The sequence below is a fragment of the Plecotus auritus genome, assembly GCF_963455305.1.
Source record: "Plecotus auritus genome assembly, chromosome: 4".
NCBI lineage: Eukaryota > Metazoa > Chordata > Mammalia > Chiroptera > Vespertilionidae > Plecotus > Plecotus auritus.
In genome coordinates, this window is record NC_137775.1 from 116,729,461 (window position 1) to 116,754,062 (window position 24,602).

Below are 24,602 nucleotides of genomic sequence, written 5' to 3' on the forward strand. Positions count from 1 at the left end.
TTTCATAAAAAAATAAACATAAAAAAATGCAACCCGGTCTGAAAAACTTAGGACAATGAACAAATCCTGGGCGAGTAATGGACAGAGGGACAAGTCCTCTTACCTCGGTGTAGGATATCTCTCCTCCTGTCCCTTCAATAACTAGTCACCTAGGGGGTCTAAGATACGCATGGAACTCACTTAAGCCTGAAACTAACAAAGCTTCCTTCTTCCCTGACACTCAAAGGAAGCGCTAAGGTGAACACATCAGGCACTGCCGGGGACTTTCCGGCTCTCTCGGGCTGCATTTTGATATGGGGGAGACATATTTTTGTTCCCCATTCAAAATGAACCTTGCGAAGGTAACAAGCCCGGCTAGGATCTCAGAAAAAGGGAGCAAAGGGAATGCGCGGGGAAGTTGGTGGCGGCACGCCGAGGTCCCGCGGAAGCCGGAGACTAGGAGGGTCCGGGATGGGGGACGGGGGAGGGCTGGTTCTGATCCTGCGGGGGCTCCTCCGTCCCGGATCGTGGGTGGCGGGACCTGGAGAGCCGCCCCGACTGTCCTCACCTGCAGGCTGGGCGGGGGCTGCAGGGAAAGGACGCGGACTTGGAAGGAGTGCGCTCAAGGGAGGAGGCAGGTTGGGAGTTAGAATCCAGAGAGAGAGAGAGAGAGAGAGAGGCGCGAGGGAAGGAGGCGAGGAGGAAGGAGCGGTCGGGGTGCGGTCGGGGGTGGGGGGTGGGGGGTGCGGAGGGGGAGGGAAAAGTCGCTTGAGCAAAAGTGGGGCCGGACCAAGCAGCGCCTGGCTTTTAACCTGGGCTGTAGAGGCGGGGAAAGGAGCGCGAGAAAAGAGGAGGCTTGTGGGGTGAGGGGTGGGGGGAGTTGGAAGCAAATGACATCACAGCAGGTCCGAGAAAAAGGGGCGAGAGGCAGGCAACCAGAAGAGTGGGACGTTTTGCATTAGGAGCTCGAGCCCAGCTGCCCTGACAAGGACCTCGGCGTCCCCAGAGACCATGCAGAGGTCGCCTCTGGAAAAGGCCAGCGTCATCTCCAAACTTTTTTTCAGGTGAGAGGGTGTCCAGCCGAGCTTTGGAAAGACACGTGCCCGCGAAGAGGAGGGCCACTGTCTGGGCTGGTTTTGGGGAAAGAGGAATCGTTTGTGTGTTTTTTTAAAGATGCGCAATCCTTTGTGGAATAAAATCGAATACATTAAGAAGCGATAAAGAATAAACTGAAGCCAATTGTTTGGATTGGAGAGCCTTAGTCTAACATTGACGTTTTAACTTAGCTGAAAGTCATGCTCTCAAGACCCAAATGTGCTATTGTGCAATTGTTTTCTTAGGTTTTTCTAATACGTTTATGAATTATAAACTTGTTTGTGAAAATACTTAAGTTTAGTTCTTTAGTTCTTTCCCTTCGTGCCTTAGAAACTTAGATACTTTATTGGCGCATGTACTACTAGAACTATTCCTGCGTGCAGTAGGTACTCAGAAAACATTTGTTGACTGAATTTTGAACTTTTTTAGGGGAGATGGGTGACGTGGGTACTATTTGCTTAAATTAAGTTTTTATTTTTATAATACCAAGTAAGTCTAACAATATTTCCCACAATTCTATTAATCTTTCTTTAAAGAATGAAAGCAAATCCCTTCCCCCCCCTTTTTTAAAAAGCCAACTCCACAAGCTATACATTTAAAAAGGGTCAGAATTATTATGGAAATATGAAGCCATGGGAATAGATACTGCAGTTATATCCAACTGACATTTAATAAATTGTACTTATACTACTTTGTATGCGATGATCCATAAAATTTGCATACTTCATCTAATGAGATTTTTAAAAATATTGTCTAAATTCCAAGTCTTAGGCAAAGTGTAATTTAGATGTAGCATTTCATATTTGAAGTGTCTTTGGATACTCTATCTTCTTTTCCTGTTATACTTGTATGAATGAATGAATAGGTACAGCTCTCTCATGGGATATTACTTAACTCATAATTATCCAATGAATCAGCACACTTAGGTATCAGAAAAGCCAAATGTAAATATACCCATATGTATATGTGGGGGGAAGGGACTCAGCTTTCACATCTATGTTCTGTTCTCTGCATGTGCAATAAGCCTAGAACTCAGTGTTAAGGAGAGACCATTGGCCATTGAAGCTCCTCCCTGTGGATGGAAGAGAAGGACTTGACTCATTGAAATTACCTTTTGTGTGTTGATGTGTTTTCCGCACCTTTTGTTACACCATCTATAAAAAACTGGATTATCTGTTGATCTATGTTCCTACTACTTATAAAATCAGAATGCTCATTGGCATACATTGTAAACTTCTTTGTAGAGCACTTTGAGGAACCTAAATGCCAATCAGTCTAAAAATAAAGTTTTTAGAAGAACAAATACCTCATGGCTACTTCTAAGTACTTAAAGGATTTTAAATTAGCTCATTGTTGATTTAAATGAGATTATTGTTGATTTACAAAAGTTTTTTCCCTCCAATACATCAGCTTATAAATGTTAGTATAGTTTAAAAGTGCTCTCAGGTTGGTTTGTAAAAATAAAAGTATTATAATGACTAAGTTTGTTAAGAGCATACTCATTCCTGTTTCAAAACTATTTCATAATAAGTTGTTATAAGAATAGGTGTATTTTAAAAAGTTAAGTTCCTGCTATTTATAGGAACTGTCACCTAAGTGCCTGTGATTATAAATTTCTTTCTGGGTTATACTTCTGAAAGGGTCAAAAACTTCTGCATTGATCCAGGGGTGGGCAAACTTTTTGACTCGAGGGCCACAATGGGTTCTTAAACTGGACCAGAGGGCTGGAACAAAAGCATGGATGGAGTGTTTGTGTGAACTAATATAAATTCAAAGTAAAGGAGCGGAGGGGAGAGCAAGAGAACCCTCCGCTCTTTCGGCTCCGTGGGCCGGATAGAACAGCTGAACGGGCCGGATCCGGCCCTTGGGCCGTAGTTTGCCCACAGCTGGATTAGACAGTGTGTTTAGTGGTCAAGAGTGTTAGGCTATGATTCAGATTGTTTTGATTCAAATCTTGGATCTGCTACTTAGTAGCTGTGTGACCTGAGGCAAGTCACTTAACATCTCTGTGTTTGTGTGACTTGACCTTTAAAATTTGGAGAGTAGTAGGTCCTACATAATAGGGGTTAATCTATTGAAAAAGTGCATGTAAAGTAGTTAGCCCACAAATGTTAGCATTATTTCATCATCAATTACCATATTTTTATATTCTTTATAATATTGTTTACCTTATTTATATAATATATTCAATTCATCTTTGTTGAATATAATTTTGTGACTATCAGCCTGTATATACAATGAATGGGCCTGGATGAGAGTTTAAATTAGGTAAAAATCTCCTCTGACATGGCCTATCAGATAAATAAGGAAAAAGTCACGTGTTTATATATGTTGTTAAACGACTTAAAATTTAACTTTCTGAATATGGTCCCTTCAGTTTCAGTGTCATGAAAGTGTAAAGCTGTTATGGTCTGGGTTATAAGTTATATTAAATATCTTTCATTGTTTAGGGTTTGTAGCTGGAAAAGCTAATAAAGTTTGGAGAAAAATTAAGTACTTAATTTTGCATGGGTTTCATATCAAGTACAAATTTGAGGGATGTTGCAAGTATCATAATGCTAATATATATACATATATGTGTGAATATATATGTTTATAAACAACCTAAAAGAAAATTTCATGCAAAAATTCAAATAGTTTATGAATATCATGGAAAACAAGTACATTAACTTAAAGCTTTTATAAAGGAGGAAGATGTTTTTAAACTAGAAATTATATGTTTGCATAGATTAGTATACCAATGGACTTGATTTGCAAATGTTTACCAACAGAGCAATTTTGAACAATTTTCCAAACTACATTTTCTGATAACTTTTAAGATATTTATTCAACTTGTTCTCTGTCTTTTCCCTCATGCCCTGAATTTTCTATATCCTGTTCAGTTGAGAGATTGTATATCAAAACATGTGTCAGATGACACAGCTTGAATTTTGGTCATGGTATCCATACTGGCTTATAAATGTTAGCTGTATACCTGAGGAATTGTTAGAGCACCACAAAATCCAAGTATACAATGCAACCGATCTCTTACATGATTGGCTTAGGGCAGTGGTCGGCAAACTCATTAGTCAACAAAGTCGAATATCAACAGTACAACGAATGAAATTTCTTTTGAGAGCCAAATTTTTTAAACTTAAACTTCTTCTAACGCCACTTCTTCAAAATAGACTCGCCCAGGCCGTGGTATTTTGTGGAAGAGCCACACTCAAGGGGCCAAAGAGCCTCATGTGTTTGCCGACCACTGGCTTAGGGGAATCCAATAAATTCCACAGATAAGTCTCAAGTAAGACCAAAGAGTAAATAATGTTAGGATCTAAGATAGAATTCAGTAAAGAAATGCATATTGTAAGTCTCATGTTAATAATAAGAAAACTTAAGATACTTTTGTAATTATTAGACACAAAGCAATGAGAGATTTTAAAACAAATATGCCAGAATTTATACGCCAGAATGGTGGTGGTGGGTCAAAATAGCTACCAGTAGAAACCAAACTCTTATTCTAAACATTCTGCCTTCGATCAAAGTGTTTTTAAATTTTCGTTATGGAATTACCTTTAAAAACAGTATGCAAATTTCTTTTCATTAAAAGTCATATTACCCAAGACTGGTCACGTGGACTTGCTTCTAAAATGACTTTTGACCCTATCTCAAAATTAAATGCACTCTGAAAGTATAAAGATTTTTCATCATAATTTGCTTTGTTAACAGCCAAGTGCTACTTAAGTTTAGGTATTATCATTCAAAAAATGCATTGCAAATTTTATTTTATTAAAATTTTATTACAGTTGACATTCAGTATTATTATTGCAGACTTTAAAGACATTTCCTAATGAAAAGAAACATAAGGGCTCTGAGCAATAGAAGCATAATTACAATAAGTATATAATGAAATACTCATAAAGATGAGAAATTTGGAGAGGACCACACTAATTTGGTTATATAAATTATGGCATTTTGTAAAAAAAATTCATCACAATGATTTTATATTTATATTTTATTTACGTGTTTGCAAGGCATGCAGAAATCTAAAATTATGGCAGTCATAGATATTTTGAAGTTGGTTGGTGGTATTCATAGACATCTTGCTAAGGGAGATCAGTTGACCAATCAAATAAAGGTCTAGTCCTGTTCCAATCAATGTAAAGGTTTGTCTTTCAGATAAGGTTTAGACTATCCAAATCAAAGGAAATAGTTGCATAAAACAAAAGGCCAATATGAGATGCTCAATTCATAGTGAGATGTACAGCTGTCAAGGGTGCCTGAATTTCATGAGGCCATTTAGTCAGTCAATGAGAAAAAGCCATGAGGACAGTCCTGGGTTTTCATGTACTTGCTTGGCGTCGTCTCCTGTAGGAATAGGAGGCCACTTTTGGGTCGGGGTCCCTCTGTCTTGGACAGTGTTGCCTGAACACTGACAAATGTTGCTTCCTATACCAGCCCCTTAATATTTCTCTGTTTCCATCTGCCTTTTGCTGGTCTAGGTTTGTTATGATACTGTTCAGATTTTTCAATTTCGGATTATGTGTCAATTTTTATTTTAACTCAGAGTTCTAAAAGTACTTCCTTTGCATTATATGACTAATATTGTAATTACATATTTTAAAATATAAAATATATGTATATATATAATTAAGTTTCATTTAGTTAATTTTGCTAGTTTAAAAAATTCCTCCTTGGTTTTGAAGTGTATTCCAATAGCTTTTATCTGCCAGTTCAATTTATTACTTGACTCTCTAGGAGTATTTCTATATACTTAAAACAAATAGCATATGGTATATAGCTTTAAAATTCATACGTTGCTAAAGAGAGACGTGGAATCTATTTTTCTTAACTGCTTCATCAATAATTTATGAGACAATCAAAGTATCCCTCAGAGCCAACACTAGGGAAATCATGGTTTTTCATTTATGTTTTAAGGGAGGAAATAAGACTAGCGTGGTAATGTTCAATGCATAAATGTTGAAACTTGTTTAAAAAGTTCTTAAATGGCACCACTCTAAAATCTATTATTATTGTTAGTGTCATTTCACCCGAACCTGTAATTTCCGTGTGATAGAGCTACACTGTAAGTATGGGATTGCAAAACCACCACGGAAGGGTGTTAACCATTTAGCATGCAGCTATCTGTTGTTTGTCAAAATTTAAAAACACCTCTGACTCAGCAGCAATTTTGGTAATTTTGATTCCACTGATTCCTGACGCATCTGTGTAGATCACTTCCCTGGCACAAATCCCTGCAATGCCCGGAGATCAAAAGGGGAAAACAGATTATGAGAGAGATCTGGTCTGGAGACCCTGCCTGAAGGTTGTATTTATAAATATGTTAAGTGCATTATCACAGAGCAAAACATTACTCTTTCAAATGCTTCTCCTCAGCTCCTAAGAATTTACCTTGTAGTTGTAAGCGTGAAATTAGCATTACAAAGTGGCTTTACTATAGAGCTTCCTGTCAGCAAAGAGCTTAGCCTTCTTTTAGCAAAAAAATCTGTAAAAATTCAATTAGCTTGCGTGATGCACAGTGAATACATTCTTATAGAGCTCTGAAAGATCTGTATCCAGGTCGCAAGGCTTGGCAAGTTAGCTATTCTCTGTGTGGTTCCACAGGCTTATTACTGTCTTTTAGCATCAATGACTGTTTCAGATTGTAAAGCCCTGGATGTCAGGACCTTCTATGACTTGTTTAGTAAAGCATTAAGACCATTTCAAGACTCCTGCATAGAAAGTTTGATGCACATTTCTTTGTAATAATGACAACCCCAGAGACTTATGGATATTGTAAATTGATGACTTTCTACAGTCTTGCAGTATCCTTCTGATAAAAAGGTGTCAAAGCAAGCCCTAGCTGGTTTGGCTCAGTGGATAGAGAGTTGGCCTGGGGCTGAAGGGTCCGGGGTTTGATTCTGGTCAAGGGCACATGCCTGGGTTGTGAGCTCAATCCCCTGTAGGGGGTGTGCAAGAGGCAGCCAATCAATGATTCTCATCATTGATGTTTCTATCTCTTCCTCTTTGAAATCAATAAAAATATATTTAAAAAAAAAAAGGGAGAGGATCTTGGACAGATTTTATTCCTTCAGATTTTTCTTGGGTTCCTTTATGGCTAGGCCTTAGTGTTAGTGGGAAAGCCTGCCTGCTAATTCCTTGCTCATGGGCTAAAATCATGGTTTGAAGATTTCTGCTAAGTCCTTATTGTTAGGATTCTCAACCCTGAAACTTGGCTTTACTCTGCTATAACGAGGGATTTCTCCCATAGTTTGTTTCCAGGAGCTGAGTCAGAGCAGTACTTCCTTTCAGGCCATGATTCAGGGCATGCCCTAATTGGAGGATGCCCTAATTCATTTATTCACCACCTTTTGTATTCCATGTGAGGCATTAAGAAGATTGAGGTGCTCCAGAAAAAACTGGTGCTGCCTGCATGAAAAACATTCTCTGAAACCCAGAGTCTCAAGGCTCATGGAAACACTCCAACGGGCATCTCATCCAGCCTGAGGCTGGTTAAGTAAGGCTTGCTGGAGGAGTGACTCTCGTGTTGACTTGGAAAGAAGACTATCCAGACATAGGGTGGGAATAGTTAGGAAAAATTTAAATACAGAAGCAAAAACCTGTCTATAGGATTGGCAGTAAGAGTGATCCTGGCACCTTTAAAGATTTCAGAGAAGTTCCCCGTGACCTGAGCATAAGATGCGTGAGCGAGATTTGGGGGAAATTTGGTCTGAAACTCTAGCAATGGCCAGATCATAAGGGGCTTTTGTGAGCTCTGGGCTTTATCATATTGGAAGTGAAAAGGCATGAATTTTAAGCAGGGGAGTGACATGGCAAGTGCAGAGCTGTGGCAGCTTTGCAAAAGAAATGAACTGAAAGAGCGTTGGTGGGAGTAGAGAGAGAGAGAGAGGAGGTAAAATAATAGGTTTGGTTATTAGGTAAGGAAGACGAGAGAGAAGAATCAAGGTCAATGTGCAGATTTGCTGGCTTGGGTATGTCTGGTAGTAAAGCTTGGTGAGTGAGGAGATTCAATTGGAGAAGATTTTGGGAAGGGGTGGGGCCTATGCAGACACTCTGCTTCTCTTTAAAATAAAAAAGTAAATGATGTCTGTGGCTCAAAGGCAGATAACATGGCCATTTGAAAATATATTAAAGTCATCTAGAGCGTGGTCTCAGGTGAGGGATATCAGGATGTCTGAGGCGACCGTCGGAATACTTCCCTCACTATTCAGTCAAGTCCAGAGTGGCCTCTAGGGAAGAAGTTCGAGTGCCCACTTGCTTGCCTTAGCTGTGGTACAGAACCCCCTGGGAGTGTGTTCTGGAACAAGCAACTGTATTTTGTGAACAGAAATGGTTAAATTCTACTTAGAAATTCTACTTAGGACCCTCCAAACTGACCAACTGATATGTGAAGGGCCCCCACCGCACTATAACTTCACCACTTTAAACTGATTACTGTGATCATAGACATTCAAGTAGTAGGTTTGAAAACCTGCTGGAGCTTCAGGTTTTGTCTTTCTGCAGTGAGATTTTTTTTGTGTGTGTGTTGGGAAAAGATTCTTCTTATTACGCTGAAAAGATTATGTATCCTTGTTTCATGTTAAAACTTTGAGTTATTAAAACATGCAGAGCTTTCTTTCTTAGCACTGCCTACAGAGGTGCACCCACCTTTTACCCACCTACCCCCAAATGCCTAGTGAAGTTCTTAACTTCAAAAAGGGATCCAAGAATTTCACCTGGTACCAGGAAGACCAGTATTTGAAAATTAAGCTTGCTAGGCAGAATCTTAGAGGTGCCAACAGCTGGGTTTAGAGTTGATTAAAGAGCCAGACCTTGGAGCCCAGTACCAGTTATGTTATGTGAGCAACAAGAAAATGCAGCCTCTGCTGGCTGGGATTAGCTACCCCAGTTCTAGAGGCACCACTGGAGAAACTATCTAAGAAGCTCTTTTTTTGCACATTTTATTCATTTTAAACACCTCTATGAACTCTGGAAAATGAAGCAACACAGCAAAGCTTTACTCTTTCAACCAAAATCCTTTGCTATACTTTAGATCAGGGGTTGGCAAACTTTCTATAAAGGGCTGGAAAGTAAATATTTCCAACGTTACAGACAACGTGGTCTCTGACATTGTGGGAAAGCAGCCATAGACAATATGCAAACAAATGAGCATGGCTTTGTTCCAATAAAACTTTATTTACGGGTACTGAAATAGGAATTTCATATAGTTTTCACATGTCACAAAGTATTCCTTTTGTGTTGTATTGCAAAAAGCTTCAAAATTTGCAAAATTACTTTAAAATAAAAATTTAGAAAAACTTTTCAAGGCTCATATATAATTAATGTTATTGTACTCAGTAGCTGAGTAATTTATAAAGGAAATGAAACACAGCTACATTCAATATAAATTTTTCAGAAGAGGGAAATACTGTAGTAGCTTAACAGCTATTAGATAATTTTTCCAATAGTTTTTGACTTATAGGAAATCTATTGACCATTTATTTTTTATTTAATTTTATTTATTTATTTATTTATTTATTTATTTATTTATTTATTTATTTATTTATTTATTTATTTAAAACAACAGACATTTATTCTCTCACACCTCTGGAGACCAAAAGTCTGAAATGAAGGCAGGCCTGTGTGCCTTCTGAAGGTCTAGGGAAGGACACTTCCTGTCTCTTCCAGTTCCTGGTGATTCCAGCATCCCTGGACTTGTGGCCACATCACTCCCATCTCTGCCTTTGTCTTTGTCTTCTCTTCTATCACCATTTATTCTTTACTTATTTTTTGCATATGAATATTTTGATGCATCCATCCTTCAAGGCGCAGGCTCTATCTTATCCATCTTTTGGTATCTAGTGCCTGGTGCATAGTAGGCCCTTAAAATATACTTGTTGAATGAGATAAAACTTGACTAACTCAGCCTATGACTATGCTTCTAAAATTTAATATTTGAGGGAAATGAAAAAATTTACTTATAAATATGGAATTTAAAAAGCTTTTCATTTGGAATCTGAAGATAAAATGCCTAATTTTGAATTAAAATGTTAGTTGGTTTATCATGTGTTCTAAAGTATAACATGAAATAGGAAAAGCTGTTCTTTTTGTTTTCTTATATAGTTCATGGAACTTTCTAGGAAAATTCCAGCTTAAGATAGTTCAAAAGATCAGTGACAGCTAAATTTACCATAGTAGGCTTTTGCCCTGAAATATTTTTCTTTTCAAATCTCATGTGAATATTCAGGTTGCCTGATAAGTTTAATTTTAAGCCAGATTATTAAAATGATTATTTCCAAAATTTTTTCCTAAATGTATGTCATAATTTAATGTTTAAATTTTTTTTTAAGTTTATTTTAGTCTTGGGCCCCTGAATCCATTTTAAAAAATAAAGTAATAAGTAGGCTGACCAAATTCTTATTACCAAAGGAACTTCTACTTTCAACTCAAAAATAGGTTTGGCTTCCAAAAACTCACATTAACCTCTTTTCTACTCACTTTTACCTGGAACACCCTCACACTATTACTTTCTTTTATCCATAAACATCAATGTATAGCTTGTATATATGCCTTATGAATGAAAATGCACAAAGCAAATAAATCCCCGATGGATTAATTTGATTATGGAGCATACTTGGACCAAATCATTAATACAATTAAACACTAGGTATTTACATATTTCAGTTAATTCAGAGAATACAATATCTAACTACAATGATATCCAACATTTTATTCATTGTATTAAGAGTTTATAAAACTGGTGAAATTAAAGCAAAGAGGAAGCTATTTGAGTAACAGTAGAGCTAGGTTTTTATGCAATAAAATTTTACTAGCTAGAAAGACAACCACTATAAAATGAGCTCATTAATGTAAAAGTAATAACATTGAAACACACATGTGATATTTATTTATTTATTTATGCATACATTAATTTAGCATAAATATTGAGTTCCTGATATATTCTAGTAGTTTGAAGACTTAGCACATATATCAAAACTTTTATAGCCCTGTCCGTGTGGCTAAGTTGGTTGGAGTGTCATCCTGTACACCAAAAGGTTGCCAGTTCGACTCGGGGCGCCTGAGCTGCAACCCATCTATTTTTCTTTCTCTCCTTTCCTCTCTCTAAGTATGTCCTTGGGTGAGGATTAAAAAAAGATTATTATATATTCTAATTATTTTTCTTTATTGGAAATTTCATGTTAATATTTTTAATGATGCAGTTTTTCTCATTAGAGTGCAAATGTGCTTTAAAATCTATAGATTTTTTTTTTCTCTTACTCTACTTAATAAAGGAGTCCACAATTTTTATTTTGTGGGGGTAGAAAAATAATTTTCCTTCCACCATTAGAAATTCTTCTGGTTGGACTAATCAAATTAAACATGACAGATTAACAGGAGAAAATAACCAAATTTAATGTGTATATACATAAGGGAGTTCTGTAGGAATGTCAGGCCCTAGGACACATAGGGCAATTGAAGTTTACATGTCATCATTAACAAAGGAAAAGGAGGCAGTTGTGGTCTGGGACTTAAGAACTCAGGAAGGCAATTCGCATGGAGATGGAAAAGCAAACATTTTGGTAAACAAATGTTTTGCTGGGTCATCTTTAAAAGTGGGACACAGTGGCCCTAACCGGTTTGGCTCAGTGGATAGAGCATCAGCCTGCGGACTGAAAGGTCCCAGGTTCATTTCTGGTCAAGGGCATGTACCTTGGTTGCGGGCACATCCCCAGTAGGAGGTGTGCAGGAGGCAGCTGATCGATGTTTCTCTCTCACCGATGTATTCCTCTCCCTTCCTCTCTGTAAAATATATATATATATATATATATATATATATATATATATATATATATATATATATATATATATATGGGACACAGGGAACTTGGATCCAATGGGCCTTTCTAGGTTTTTCCCTATCATACACACGTTTATATTAAACCATAGTTATCTATGATGATAGCTTCCTTCCTGGATCAGGTCCTCTAATTCTTTTAGGCAGTAGGGGAAGGTCAGAAGGTTCTCCTGAGTCTTGTTTCTTAAAATTAACCAGCTTAAACTAATCAATATCCCAAAGAGACATATTTTGGGGTGACACACTTTGCTTCCCCTCAATTTATAAAACCGAGTGAATAAGTCACCTCACATAATAAAAGAAATTTTTCTAAACTCAACAATATAATTCCTTGATAGCAAAAAATTATTTAATGTATTTTTTTAAAATTGAAAAATATGTCTTATGAAATGTAAATATAATAAGATCATTACATTTAGGACTGAAAATTGGATTCAATTCTTGAACACAGTCCTTGGATCTTGGCAGCCTTTTTGAACTCATACAAGTTTTTGCTGATTCAGTGGTTTCTGCTGCTGCCAGAACAATTCTTGTGTTTCCTGGGTCCACTCTGTCACTCCAGCCACCATTAATGCAGAGTAGAGTCAGATTTTGGGATGAATAGACACAAATAAGTTATTATTTTTAAAAATGAGGCACCAAATCTGCTGTTAATGAAAATTTGATCCAAGTTTATTCTGTTGAAAGGGAAATCAGCTAGAAATAGGATAAATTTTTTAGATAAATGTTTATGCTTTTAAAATTAGGAGCTCTTGCTTCATAGTTAGCAATATTCTAAGCTTTAGAGATGTGCATCTCAAATTGTAGTCTGCCAATCACCTGCTCTAAAAATATATTTGAATATATGTATCTTAATTGTTAAATTAATATCTTAATTTAGTAATAATTATATATGACATTAAATATGCAGATTCTTAGACCCACAGTATGCCTACTAAATCAGAATCTCTGGAAGAGAGCAACCACATCTTATTATTTTTTTTATTTTTTGCATTTCAGATTATTTCTTTTGCCTTATTTTTGCCTTATTAAAATCTGAGAACCATTGGGTCAGTCTTAAGAAAATGGGTTTAAATTGTCCAAATAATACTTCTCAACCTTAATTAAAGATTGGAAAACTACAGATTTGAAAACAAAAACAGGATTCTACCAAATAATCATAAAATGTAGGATATTGAGGTGATTTCATCTTCTTCCAGCTCTATTAAACTTCTATCTCCTAACATCCTTTAAACCTTTGAGTCTATGGAAGAGAATTTTGAAATTTCACTACTTTTCAGTAAATTAACAGTAGAAACATAGATATAGTTCAGTTGCCACAAAATTCAAAATTTCTTCTTAAATAGTCCCTGAAATCAGTAGTCTTGCCTCCCACTATCTTCTAACATTTACTAAGCACTTTACTGATAATATTTACTGATAACATTTACTAAGCACTTTACTGATAATATGTATAACCCCTTGGGGTTATACATATTATCTCAGTGAATTTTTCAAACAGTTCTAGATATATTCTAAATAGAAGCACAGGAGATTTAGAAAGATTAAAGTGTTTATACAAGGTCACCCAGCTAATTACCCTGAAATCAGGATGTGAACTTAGATTGATCTAAATCTAAAAATCTATTCTTAACCAGTTAATCACAATATCCAAAAAGCTAGAATGGAATTGGTGAATTACATAATTTTACTTAATTTTGTATATAGATTTTAATATTTTTTCTCTCCAAAATTTATTATGTTTTGATACAAGCATTATAAATAATATCATTTAAGTAAGCATTAAACTCAGTTCTTAAAAGTGTCAGAAACATGCCCTCCCATTATTGATTTGCTTAAGTCCCTATGACAAGCTACTTCTTTGCTCTGGGTGAGGTAGGGGGAAGCATTGTTTTAGGTTAATGAGGTCTTTAAGATTCTAAATGTCTGGCTGAAGTGTAAAAGATGTGGTCAGCCAAAAGTATACCAGTAGCCAAACATTGTCAGTTGCACAAAAGTTGACCCACACTGTATTTCTTTTTAAAAAATATATATTTTATTGATTTTTTACAGAGAGGAAGGGAGAGGGATAGAGAGTTAGAAACACCGATGAGAGAGAAACATCGATCAGCTGCCTCCTGCACACCCCCTACTGGGGATGTACCTGCAACCAAGGGATCGAACCCAGGACCCTTCAGTCCGCAGGCTGATGCTCTATCCACTGAACCAAACCGGCTAGGGCATGTATTTTTTATCCTGATTTGTTCCATCAGGTAGTAGCCATCACCCTCATTGTTTCCTCCAACCTACTGAGCCAGGCTTTCTGTTGAGTTTTTGCATTTACTCTTCTTACCTTACTAACTTCATGCCTCCAGCTGCATTCCAGGTTCAGTTAGTTTAGTGTTCCTCTTACTACGAGCCACACCTTCTTGATGTCCATCTGTGATCACCAATCCCTAGTTCATCATTTGGGTCATCTGTTTCTCTATGTTTAGTCTTATTCTCTTTCCTGGGGCTGAAGGAAGAGTTAGAAACACCTGGCAGATAGTTCTTCAAGTTCACGTTTGACACTTTGTGTATATAATTCTTGGATTTTCCTAGTGCAGCATTTCTCACATTTAAAAAAAAAACTTTTATCAGTGAATCCTAATTTCCAAATGAAATCTTCCATAGAATTGCAATATCTATATATGTAAAAGGCTATGTGACCATCGCATCCAAAACAACCGAACAGATGACCAAACAGGCTGTGTGGAGTGACCAGGCTGGCAGGGGGGTTAGTGAGGGACGACCAAACAACCGAGCAGCAGGCTGCGTGGGGCGACCAGGCCCATGGGGGGGCAGTTGGGGGCAACTAGACTGGTGGGGGGGGGCAGTGAGGGGTGACCAGGCTGGCAGAGGGGGGCAGTTGGGGGTGACCACGCCGGCAGGGGGTGCAGTAAGGGGTGAGCAGGCTGGCGGGGGGGCAGTTATGGGTGACCAGGCCTGTGAGGGGGCAGTTGGGGGCAACTACGCTGGCAGGGGGGGGGCAGTTGGGGGTGACCAGGCCAGCAGGGGGGCCAGTTAGGGATGATCAGGCAGGCAGGCAGGCAGGCAGGCAGGTGAGCAGTTAGGAGCCAGTGGTCCCAGATTATGAGAGGGATGTCTGAGGAGTCCCGGATTGGGGAGGTTGCAGGCTGGGCTGAGGGGACCCCCTCCCCATGCATGAATTTCGTGCACCGGGCCTCTAGTATATAAATAAAAGTAACGATAAGACAATATCCCTTCCATAACTACAAAGCTATGGTAAGCCTCCTGACCCCAAATAAGGGCTAAAGCGAATATACAACATATATGTATGTTGTGTTCTTATTCCTACATGCTTGCATTTTTCACAATGTTATGGTTCTGAAATCAAGATGCCTCTTATAATTGATGTTAAAAGAAATTTGTCAGGGAGCAAGTTCTAGTTGCTAAATGGGATGCTGTCCTATTCATGAATTGCTTAATTAAAACCAATTGGGGCTTCAAAGAAAGGAACTCGTCAGCTACTAGGCTCAGGAATAAATTGTAATATGGTATTTAGCAATGCATAGAAGTCATATATTTCTGTGACCTCAACTGAATTATTTGCATTGGTTGCACTCCACAATTTATTTCTTTCTTCTTTTTTTTTCAAATATATTTTTACTAGAGGCCCGGTGCATGAAATTCATGCACTGGGTGTGTGTGGGGGTGGGGGGTGGGGGAGGTGTTTCTTGGCCCAACCTACACCCTCTCCAATCTGGGACCCCCATTTATAATTCCTATGGGATCAGGCCTAAACCGGCAGTCAAACATCCCTCTCACAATCCGGGACTGCTGGCTCCCAACTGCTCGCCTGCCTGCCTGCCTGATTGCCCCTAATTGCTTCTGCCTGCCAGCCTGATCACCCCCTAACCCAACCTTGGGCAAACTATGGCCCGCGGGCCGGATCCGGCTGTTTTATCCAGTTCTCTTGCTCTCCCCTCCGCTCCTTTACTTTGAATTTATATTAGTTCACACAAACTCCATCCATGCTTTTGTTCAGGCCCTCCGGTCCAGTTTAAGAACCCATTGTGGCCCTTGAGTCAAAAAGTTTGCCCACCCCTGCCCTAACCACTCCCCTGCCAGCCTGATCAACGCCTAACTGCTCCCCTGCTGGCCCAATTGCCCCCAACTGCCCTCCCCTGCCAACCCAGTCGCCCCTAACTGCACTTCCCTGCCAGCCTAGTCACCCCTAACTACTGCCCTCCTCTGAAGGCTCGGTCGCCCCCAACTGCCCTTCCCTGCCGGCCTGGTCACCCCTAACTGCCGTCCCCTGCAGGCCTGGTCCCCCTAACTGCCCTCCCCTGCTGGCCCAATCACCCCTAACTACCCTCCCCTGCTGGCCTGGTCGCCCCTAACTGCCCTCCCCTGCTGGCCTGACCGTCTACAACTGCCCTCCCCTGCCAGCCATCTTGTGACCACATGGGGGCGACCATCTTGTGTGAGGACATGATGGTAAATTTGTATATTACCTCATTATTATATAAGGTTGATTTCAGAGAGGAAGGGAGAGGGAGAGAGAGATTGAAACATCAATGATGAGAGAGAATCATTGATCAGCTGCCTCCTGCACGCTATTAGGGATCAAGCCCACAGCCTGGGCATGTACCCTTGACTGGAATCGAACCTGGGACCCTTCAGTCCTCAGGCTGACACTCTATCCACTGAGCCAAACCATCTAGGGCTCCACAATTGCTTGAGAAAGATTACTCTGTGATCTAGTTTTGAAAGAAGTGGTGAATATTTACTCTGAAGTTTGTCTGGGATATCAAGCACTGTAATTCAAGTAGAAGTTGCCCAAGCTCAGCACTTCACTGTGCTTTGAAATTATACTGCCTATCCTACAGTTGAAGGTGTTAAGAATGTAGCTTGTCACTATAACCCTACTTGTAGCTGTGAATAGTCAAGAGTGATTCAAAAGAATATTTTTTTACCTCAATGTGAAGAAGGCTTAGAAGAAAACTTTAATTATGATACTGAAGAAATAACTGGCAGATAATTGTATGAATAGGAATATAATACTGAAAATTTCCTTAAAAAACTATGTATATTTAATGTAACATTTTTTTGGAAAGGTTATTATTAAATTGATGACCAGTCTTATAATCAATGTCACCTTATTGTTGAGCAAGCATGGTAAAGTACTGTAAAACCATGATAATATCACACATGGCTTGTTATTTTCTGGGGATTATACAACTCTGTTATATTGGGATGAAACCTTGTATGAGCAGGCATACCAGAGATATTAACTGAGCTTGGCCCACGTGTGCCTGTAGTGACACACTTACTTATGTAGTGTGGAAATAATCAATGGCAGATTGCAATATGTTTAAATATGTGCAAAGAGATGTCAGGGGAAGTTCTCTACCTAGTGGACACTAAGAGATGTCAGGGGAAGTTCTCTACCTAGTGGATTCATTTGGATGAATCCATTGTGCTAAAATTTTCATATTTGAGAATGTATGATTTTTGTACTCATGTTTTTTAAATTGTAAGACATACTTAAAAATATTAATATTTCAAATAAAAAGTTGGTGAACTCCTTGAGGTATTTTTGGGCAACATTATGTGCTGGAGCCCACAGTGTGAAAACCACTGACTTAGTTTCCCCCATACTGATTGTTCTTGATCTTCCCTGGAGTTCCTCATGTCATCCACTCTATACCCTAAGAAAATAATTCACATTCTACTTTATCTCTGTCCTCAATGTCAACTCTTAGGTAGGTAGCAATATATAGTGGAAGAAATATGTACTTTGGGATCAGACAGACCTGGCTGGAATTCTCACTCTGTGACTTACTAATAACAATGTGATCTTAGGCAATTTACTTAACCTTTTGATAATGTTATCCTCATCTTAACACAGCTCAGCATTATTATGATATCTAACATTCATTGAGTATTTAATATGGTTATTTGTCAGGGTTCTCTACAACAACAAAACCAACAGGAAATGTTTATGTCCATATCTATATATCTATATCTATATCTATATCTATATCTATATCTATATCTATATCTATATCTATATCTATATATCTATATCTATATATCTATATATCTATATCTATAATCTATACCTATGTCTATATCTCTATCTCTATAATCTATATCTATATTTATCAATCTATAGCTATAGATATTCCTATTTATCATAAGGAATTAGCTCACATGATTAGGTAGGCTGATAGGTCCACATTTTCAGGGTAGGCTGGTAGGTTGGAGACTCAGGAGAGCTGATGTTCCAGTATGATTCTGAAGGCAGTCTGAATTCTCTCTTGTTTGAGTAGGTCAGTTTTTTTGTTCTGTGAAGGCCATTAACTGATTGGATGAGGCCCACCCGCATTATGGAGGCCAATCTGCTTTACCCAAGTTCTACTAATTTAAGTGTAAATCTCACCGAAAAACACCCTCTAAGTTGACATGTAAAATTGACCATCATTCTCTGTAAGCACTTTCCATATACTAAATGATAGCTAATAATGCCAGACATAGGGTGGTGGTTCTTTAATAAATGGTAAACACTGTCATCAACATGATCATTATAATTAGTACTTTTTTCTCTTTACCTCAGACTCCAAGAAAGTAATTTTCTCTCTCTAAATTTAAGCCTCCTCTTCTGTGAATTGGACCCAGTGCCTTCGCTGAATTATGCCCCCGCCCAATTCCACATCTGAAACCTTTGCTTTGTTGGTGGTTTTCATCCAAAGAGCATTACCTCTGTTCTTTTTGTCGCTCTGTGTGCGTTGTTCAAATATAGACTTCCCCCACTTCTTAGGACCTTTGTATTAGTTTTCCAAGACTGCTGTAACAAAGTACAAGCAACTGGGTGACTTAAGCAATGGAAATTCATTGTTTCACACTTTTGAAGGTTAGCAGTCTGAGGCTGAGACCAAGGTATTAACATGTTTGGTTTCTTTGGAGTCTATTTGTTCCATGCCTCTTCCCAGCTTTTGGTGAGATGCTGGCACTCTGGTGGTCCTTGATTTGAAAAGGCCTCATTTTGAACTCTGCTTTATTTATTTTCACATGGCATTCTACCTTTGTGTCTGTCTCTGTGTCCAAATTTCCTTTTTTTTTTTTTTTTTTTTTTTTTTTTTTTTAATAAGCACACCAGTCATATTGGGTTAGGACCCACTCTAATGTACTCATTTTAACGTGGTCACTTCTCTAATGATTCTATTACCAAATAAAGTTACATTCTGAGTTACTGAGAGTTCGGATTCATATATATCTTTTTCAGGGGTGCACAATTGAACCCATAATAGTAAGAGTCTTCAGTAGCAGAATAAAATATGGAAGCATTTGAAACTATGAAATATAATACATGTAGGGGGTTACTCTAATTTATGAAACCTTTTAAAAGCTATGTGTACCTCATCTATAATGGTACATAAGTGACATGGAGACAATGGGCAGTATAGCAAATGACATGATAGGAGAACTGTTAAGGAGGGTCAAAATAAAGGGAGTGTTTGCTCTTGAATAGACTGAAGAATGACTCCATTTATGAAATGTTGGTCATCTCCACTATGAATACATAGAATGAAGGCCAGACATTAGGAAGAATGTTTGCTAGTGAACATTTTATTGAGAATGAAATAATCTTGACTGGAAGCTTTAGGATTATCAGCTTTAAGTTATGACTCAGAAAAGGGACATAAATGTTATTAAAAAATGGTCTCTGAACAGTATACACACCCTCACATTTAGCATAGACTTGAAAAATGTTTTGACTTTTTTTTTTGGCTTTTAATACATTTGACCAGAAGTAATGGCTGAGCAGCACATTTGCAATCATATCAGTGTCCTCACATGGGCTGTAAACATACATGCTTGAGTAATTAATTAGTTAGCACATTAATTTATTCAGTTTTTATGCTGTTCCATGCACTGCACAGGATAATGGAGCTATAAAGATCTATATTACACATACATCGTCCTCAAGAAATTAGTCTTGTGACGGGAATAAACTAGCAAATGAAGTGTAATGTGGTAACATTAATTTAACAACTTAAGAAATAATGGAGTGACAATTATGTGCTATGCTCTGTGGTAGGTGCAGGGGGTAAAGCAGTTAAAAAATTTGAAAGGCATTTGCTCTGGGGGAACTTACAGTCTAGTGTGTTTGGAGACAGGAGGGGTTGACAGACAAGTAAACAGACAAGTCATAGTCACAGCTCAGGTGGATGAAGTACAGGAGAGAATGGAGCACCTGGGAGGAAAATTAAGCCAAGATTGTAGAGACTCGCATACATAATTTATGGGAAACTATTTTAATGCATTTGAGGTTGCTTAGAAACAAAGTTCAGGTTTTATCTTGAAGAAGTTATTAATTTTTCTTCAGTGTTACCTGGCACCTGGTTGGTATTGGTATAAAACCAAAAATTTTGCTGCCAGATCATGATAATAGGAGAATTCTTTGAAAAGTTAAGAGCCACCACATTTATCACACGTTTCATCCAGTGAGAGCTCCTGCAGAGTTCAAAAGGAAGAGAATCTGGCTCAATGTTTTCTTTGAAGTTTATTTTCCTAAAGTGCCTATGGAAGCAAGAGATCATGACATTCTGTGGTCACAATAATTCTTAAATGTCTATAAAAATGATTTTCATGGAATTATCATGATTTGTGTTATAATTTCTGTTTTTAATGGACCTCCTTGCAAATCTGACCATTTTGAACTTGTAAATTGCTTATTAGGATTAGTTAAGGATTCATTCATTAATTATTGTGTGTTTTGTTGCAGTAGGGAGGTTAGGGGGGGTGAGGGTAGGGAGCATACACAATTGGGTATTTTGTGGACCTTTATTTACCTATATGTTGCTTAAATGAAAAAAGTAAAGATTAAGTGAGGGGATTTAAAGTAAGGCTCTTGCAGTAGAGTCTTATTTCCTTGGTAAACCTTGAGCCACTAGCAATCTCCATTCCCTGCCTATCGCTGGATGTTGGGCACCATTTAATGCCAGTGGTCTTGATCCAGCATCTAGAAGGGTTCAGGAAATTTGGAGAAGGGGCCGTGTGTAAATTAAATAAGAGTCCAGAGATGAAACATAATTTTGAAAGGCATTTGGGTGGGCACACGAGCTTGGCTGAAGAAACTAAGTTCTCCTTGTCTCAGAACCCCTTGCTTTTTATTAACACAATTTGTCCTAAGGTGAGGTAGAGATATACACATCAAAGGGTAGGGTTAGGTACAGAATCCATTGTCAGATTGGGGAATTTGCCTTCGGCTGTTTAGGTGTTTGGCCAGTAGGAGGCAATAATATGTGGATTAAGATGCCCTTAGCTGTCTGGCAGCAAGCATTCATCCTTTTCAGGTTTGGGGAAATGCCTTTAGCCATTCCCAACAGGTGATAACATATGTCACTCAGCCCTTGTTGAGCCCCCAAGTTCCATCAACTTTTCGATGAAACTCTTGCAATTATGACATGCTGGAACTGGCTTCCGGCACCTGCCTGTGTCATGCTCCTTTTTTTCTGGGATTCACAGTGGGGATGAGTGAGGTTAAGGTACTGCTCTCCTCCCTGGTCCTTCTTAGGGATTTACTGTTAGTGTCTCTCAGTAATATCAAGGCTCCAATAAAAGGAAAAAAAAGCAGTGACGTTGCTCCACAACCTCAGGAACAGGATCAGAAACTTAAATCTCGAGTCATACAATGTGTCTACATACATGCGCTTCCCCTCACCAAAGGGGGAAGGAATAAAGATGTAAATTTAACTTTTACATCTATAATTTGTGATTTGTTTTTCTAGAGAGTGAAATAATAACAATGGAAGATAAAAAAGGATTAAAATGTAAACAATAACCAAATTCCATATAGAGGTAGGAGATGGGAAATACCCTGCAGCTGGGAGGTCTGAACAGAGCCTCTGACTCCCCTGAGAAGTAACCCTGTGTAACACAATGTGGAGCAGTATAACAGAGCAGGGAGCATACAATCCAGTGAAGAGAAGGTGGAGATAGGTGGGAAAAGTTCTGGATTTGACTGATAACCTGGTTAGGTGATGCCAAGAAGAAGCCTAGAAACCGACTTTATCATGACTGAGTTTACAATATCATCAGCTTTGTCTTTCTGAGGCAGCATGTGCCAGTGTCACCCTGGAGCTATTTAACCATCTTCATCTGAAAACATCTCCAAGGCCACCTCCAGCCCCCATTATCATTCCATCTATACAGCCAAATAAACAAATACATAAACAAACTTCTTCAAATAACCAGTTCTGGGAGAAATTATACCGCATATTTTTTTAATTTTGGGAAAGCAGGTGTCAGGATTTAATAAGCAGTGAGACATTTTGCACACATAGCGAGGCAAGTATACGTCATTTGGATGTTGAAGGTCATGAGAGTCTAGCACAGCCGTGGGCAAACTACGGCCCGCGGGCCAGATCCGGCCCGTTCGGCTGTTCTATCCGGCCCGCGGAGCTAAAAGAGCGGAGGGTTCTCTTGCTCTCCCCTCTGCTCCTTCACCAGCAGCAGTGTTAACATGGCAACGTCGGGAAACACGGCCGCAGCTCCTTCTTCTGAGTGGGCGGATACATTCAGTAGAAGGAACAACCTCTCAATCTTCCAGAGGCTCCTTGTAATGCCCGTGGACGCGTCCCCCGACATCACCCTGGGAATGCATAGACACGTTATCGTGGTGATGTAGGGAGACACGGCCCTGGAGAGCACAGTATCAGAGCATTAGCTAAAAAGGAGACCAACAACACTGTTCCCACTGAAGTTGATGTTTTAAAGACCAAAATCCTTTCAACCCAGTCTACATTGCCATCTACATCTACGTCCCGGGCATAATTTGGAAGTTGCACTAAAGAAAATGTTTAATTTACTGTCTACACATTTTGTTCTTTTCTATTTGTTTTAGTTTTAAATTATTTTATTATATTTAAGTTTAATTTGAAAGGCTTTTGTACCTTTCCTTTGTTAGGCAATTTTATTTTGCCTTTGCCATCTTCAATATAAGGTATGTTATTGTGCTATGATTCCTCCATTTTTTTGAAGTTTCAAATTATAATAATTAGTGTTTACATTCTTCTTGTTAAAATGTTTGAAATGAATAAAACTATTGAAATAATAAAAAAAAGACCGTACCCTTTTATGTAATGATGTTTACTTTGAATTTATATTAGTTCACACAAACACTCCATCCATGCTTTTGTTCCGGCCCTCCGGTCCAGTTTAAGAACCCATTGTGGCCCTCGAGTCAAAAAGTTTGCCCACCCCTGGTCTAGCATGTGCTTTGCCTATGATGGCTCATACCAAACAGGTCCCTGACTCCACAGCCCAGAGCTTCTCAGAAGATTTCTGTCCCCATAAGAGCAGTGTCATTTTCACACTGTGAGAAACTCTCTTCACTGGGAAAAAAAATCAAGTAGCTTTGATTCCACATGTCGAATTAATTCCAGAATGAAAATCATAGCTCAGAAAGGATGTGGTTATTTTATTGCCAAAGAATAGAGAAGCCCATAAGAGAGTGTTTATTCTGAGTCCTAGTGGTTGTGGTAGAATAAACCAGGTGTACAAAGAGCTTCAATAAGGGATTCCCAGTTCTGGAAAAAGGAAGGGAATACCAAATAAGTGGGATAATTATAAAACAAATACCAGCAAAGTTAAATCAATATATTATGTGGGAGATATCCTTATATCACTCATGTGAAGTATGTTTTGTTCCTGCCTTAGAGAGAAGAGGCACAACTTGTTTTCCTTCTCTCCCTCTCAGCTACCACTGGCCATGCTTCAAATTGCTCTGTTCTCTGGTGTGTGATTGTCTAAAGTAACAGTAATAGTGATGAGGGCTGACAATCACACAAGTTTCTCTCTGTGAGCTCTTACAAATGCCAGCCAGTAACCCAGTGGCATATCTACTGTAAAATCTTAAGGCCAGTCCATTTCCCCTCTTCCTTATTTTCTTGGTTTCAAATATATTTCCTATTGCCAATGGAAATAAAAATCAGAAATCTGAGAGCAACGGTATCGCTTGTCTTTCTGGTTTGTGGAGAGCTCTTGAAAATTAACTCATACGGGATACAACAACTTTATAGGGAAATACATTCCATTTTTCTAGTCATTTGTGTCAGCTACAATTAGTTTTGTTCCTTTTGTTAGTGGCATCATGCCTAGATAGAATAAAAATCAAACTAAAACCATGGAACAACACTGAGGCTGCATCTCTGCAGTACATGGGCATGGGCTATATGTCACCATGCTTTGCTTCTTCTCTGGTATCTGTCAAGATGGGAAGGATATTTTGTAGAATTGCTTGTTGCCTCTCATTTGGTTGAGATCCTGAAATCCAAGTCATGTGAATGAATTAGGTATATCTGTTAGAAGTGGCCTTTCCATGCCAGTGCCAGTTTCTTTACAATGCTATCACCATTACCACTTTTCTGTATTCATAGTGGTTCCAGAAATTGTTTTTCTTCTGGGAACAGGAAGTAAACAATTTACACAACTCCTGTTGCATGTCGTCAATCACTTCCAGTAGTCACCCAGGCACTAACATATCTGAAAGGGCTTAGAGTGTTAAAGTCAGCATAATAAGAATCTACATTTTATCTGTTCTAAGAGTGAAAAATCAACATTTGGGAAAATTTTCCAAACTGATGACAGTTGTTTCCTGTATGTTGGCTTCCTCCCTCCCTCCCTTCCTTTCTTTCTTCTATCC

The 24,602-nt window shown here is 38.6% G+C and overlaps 1 protein-coding gene across 1 annotated transcript in view; it reads left to right on the forward strand.

Moving 5' to 3' along the window:
* Positions 1–990: 990 nt before the first annotated feature.
* Positions 991–24,602, forward strand: part of CFTR (CF transmembrane conductance regulator) — a gene marked incomplete at both ends in the record, with an annotated part of 212,507 nt that continues 188,895 nt past the window's right edge. Inside the window, one exon of the mRNA XM_080664132.1 lies at positions 991–1,043. Within this exon, the coding sequence (XP_080520258.1) occupies positions 991–1,043 (53 nt within the window). The remainder of the gene's footprint in view (positions 1,044–24,602) is intronic.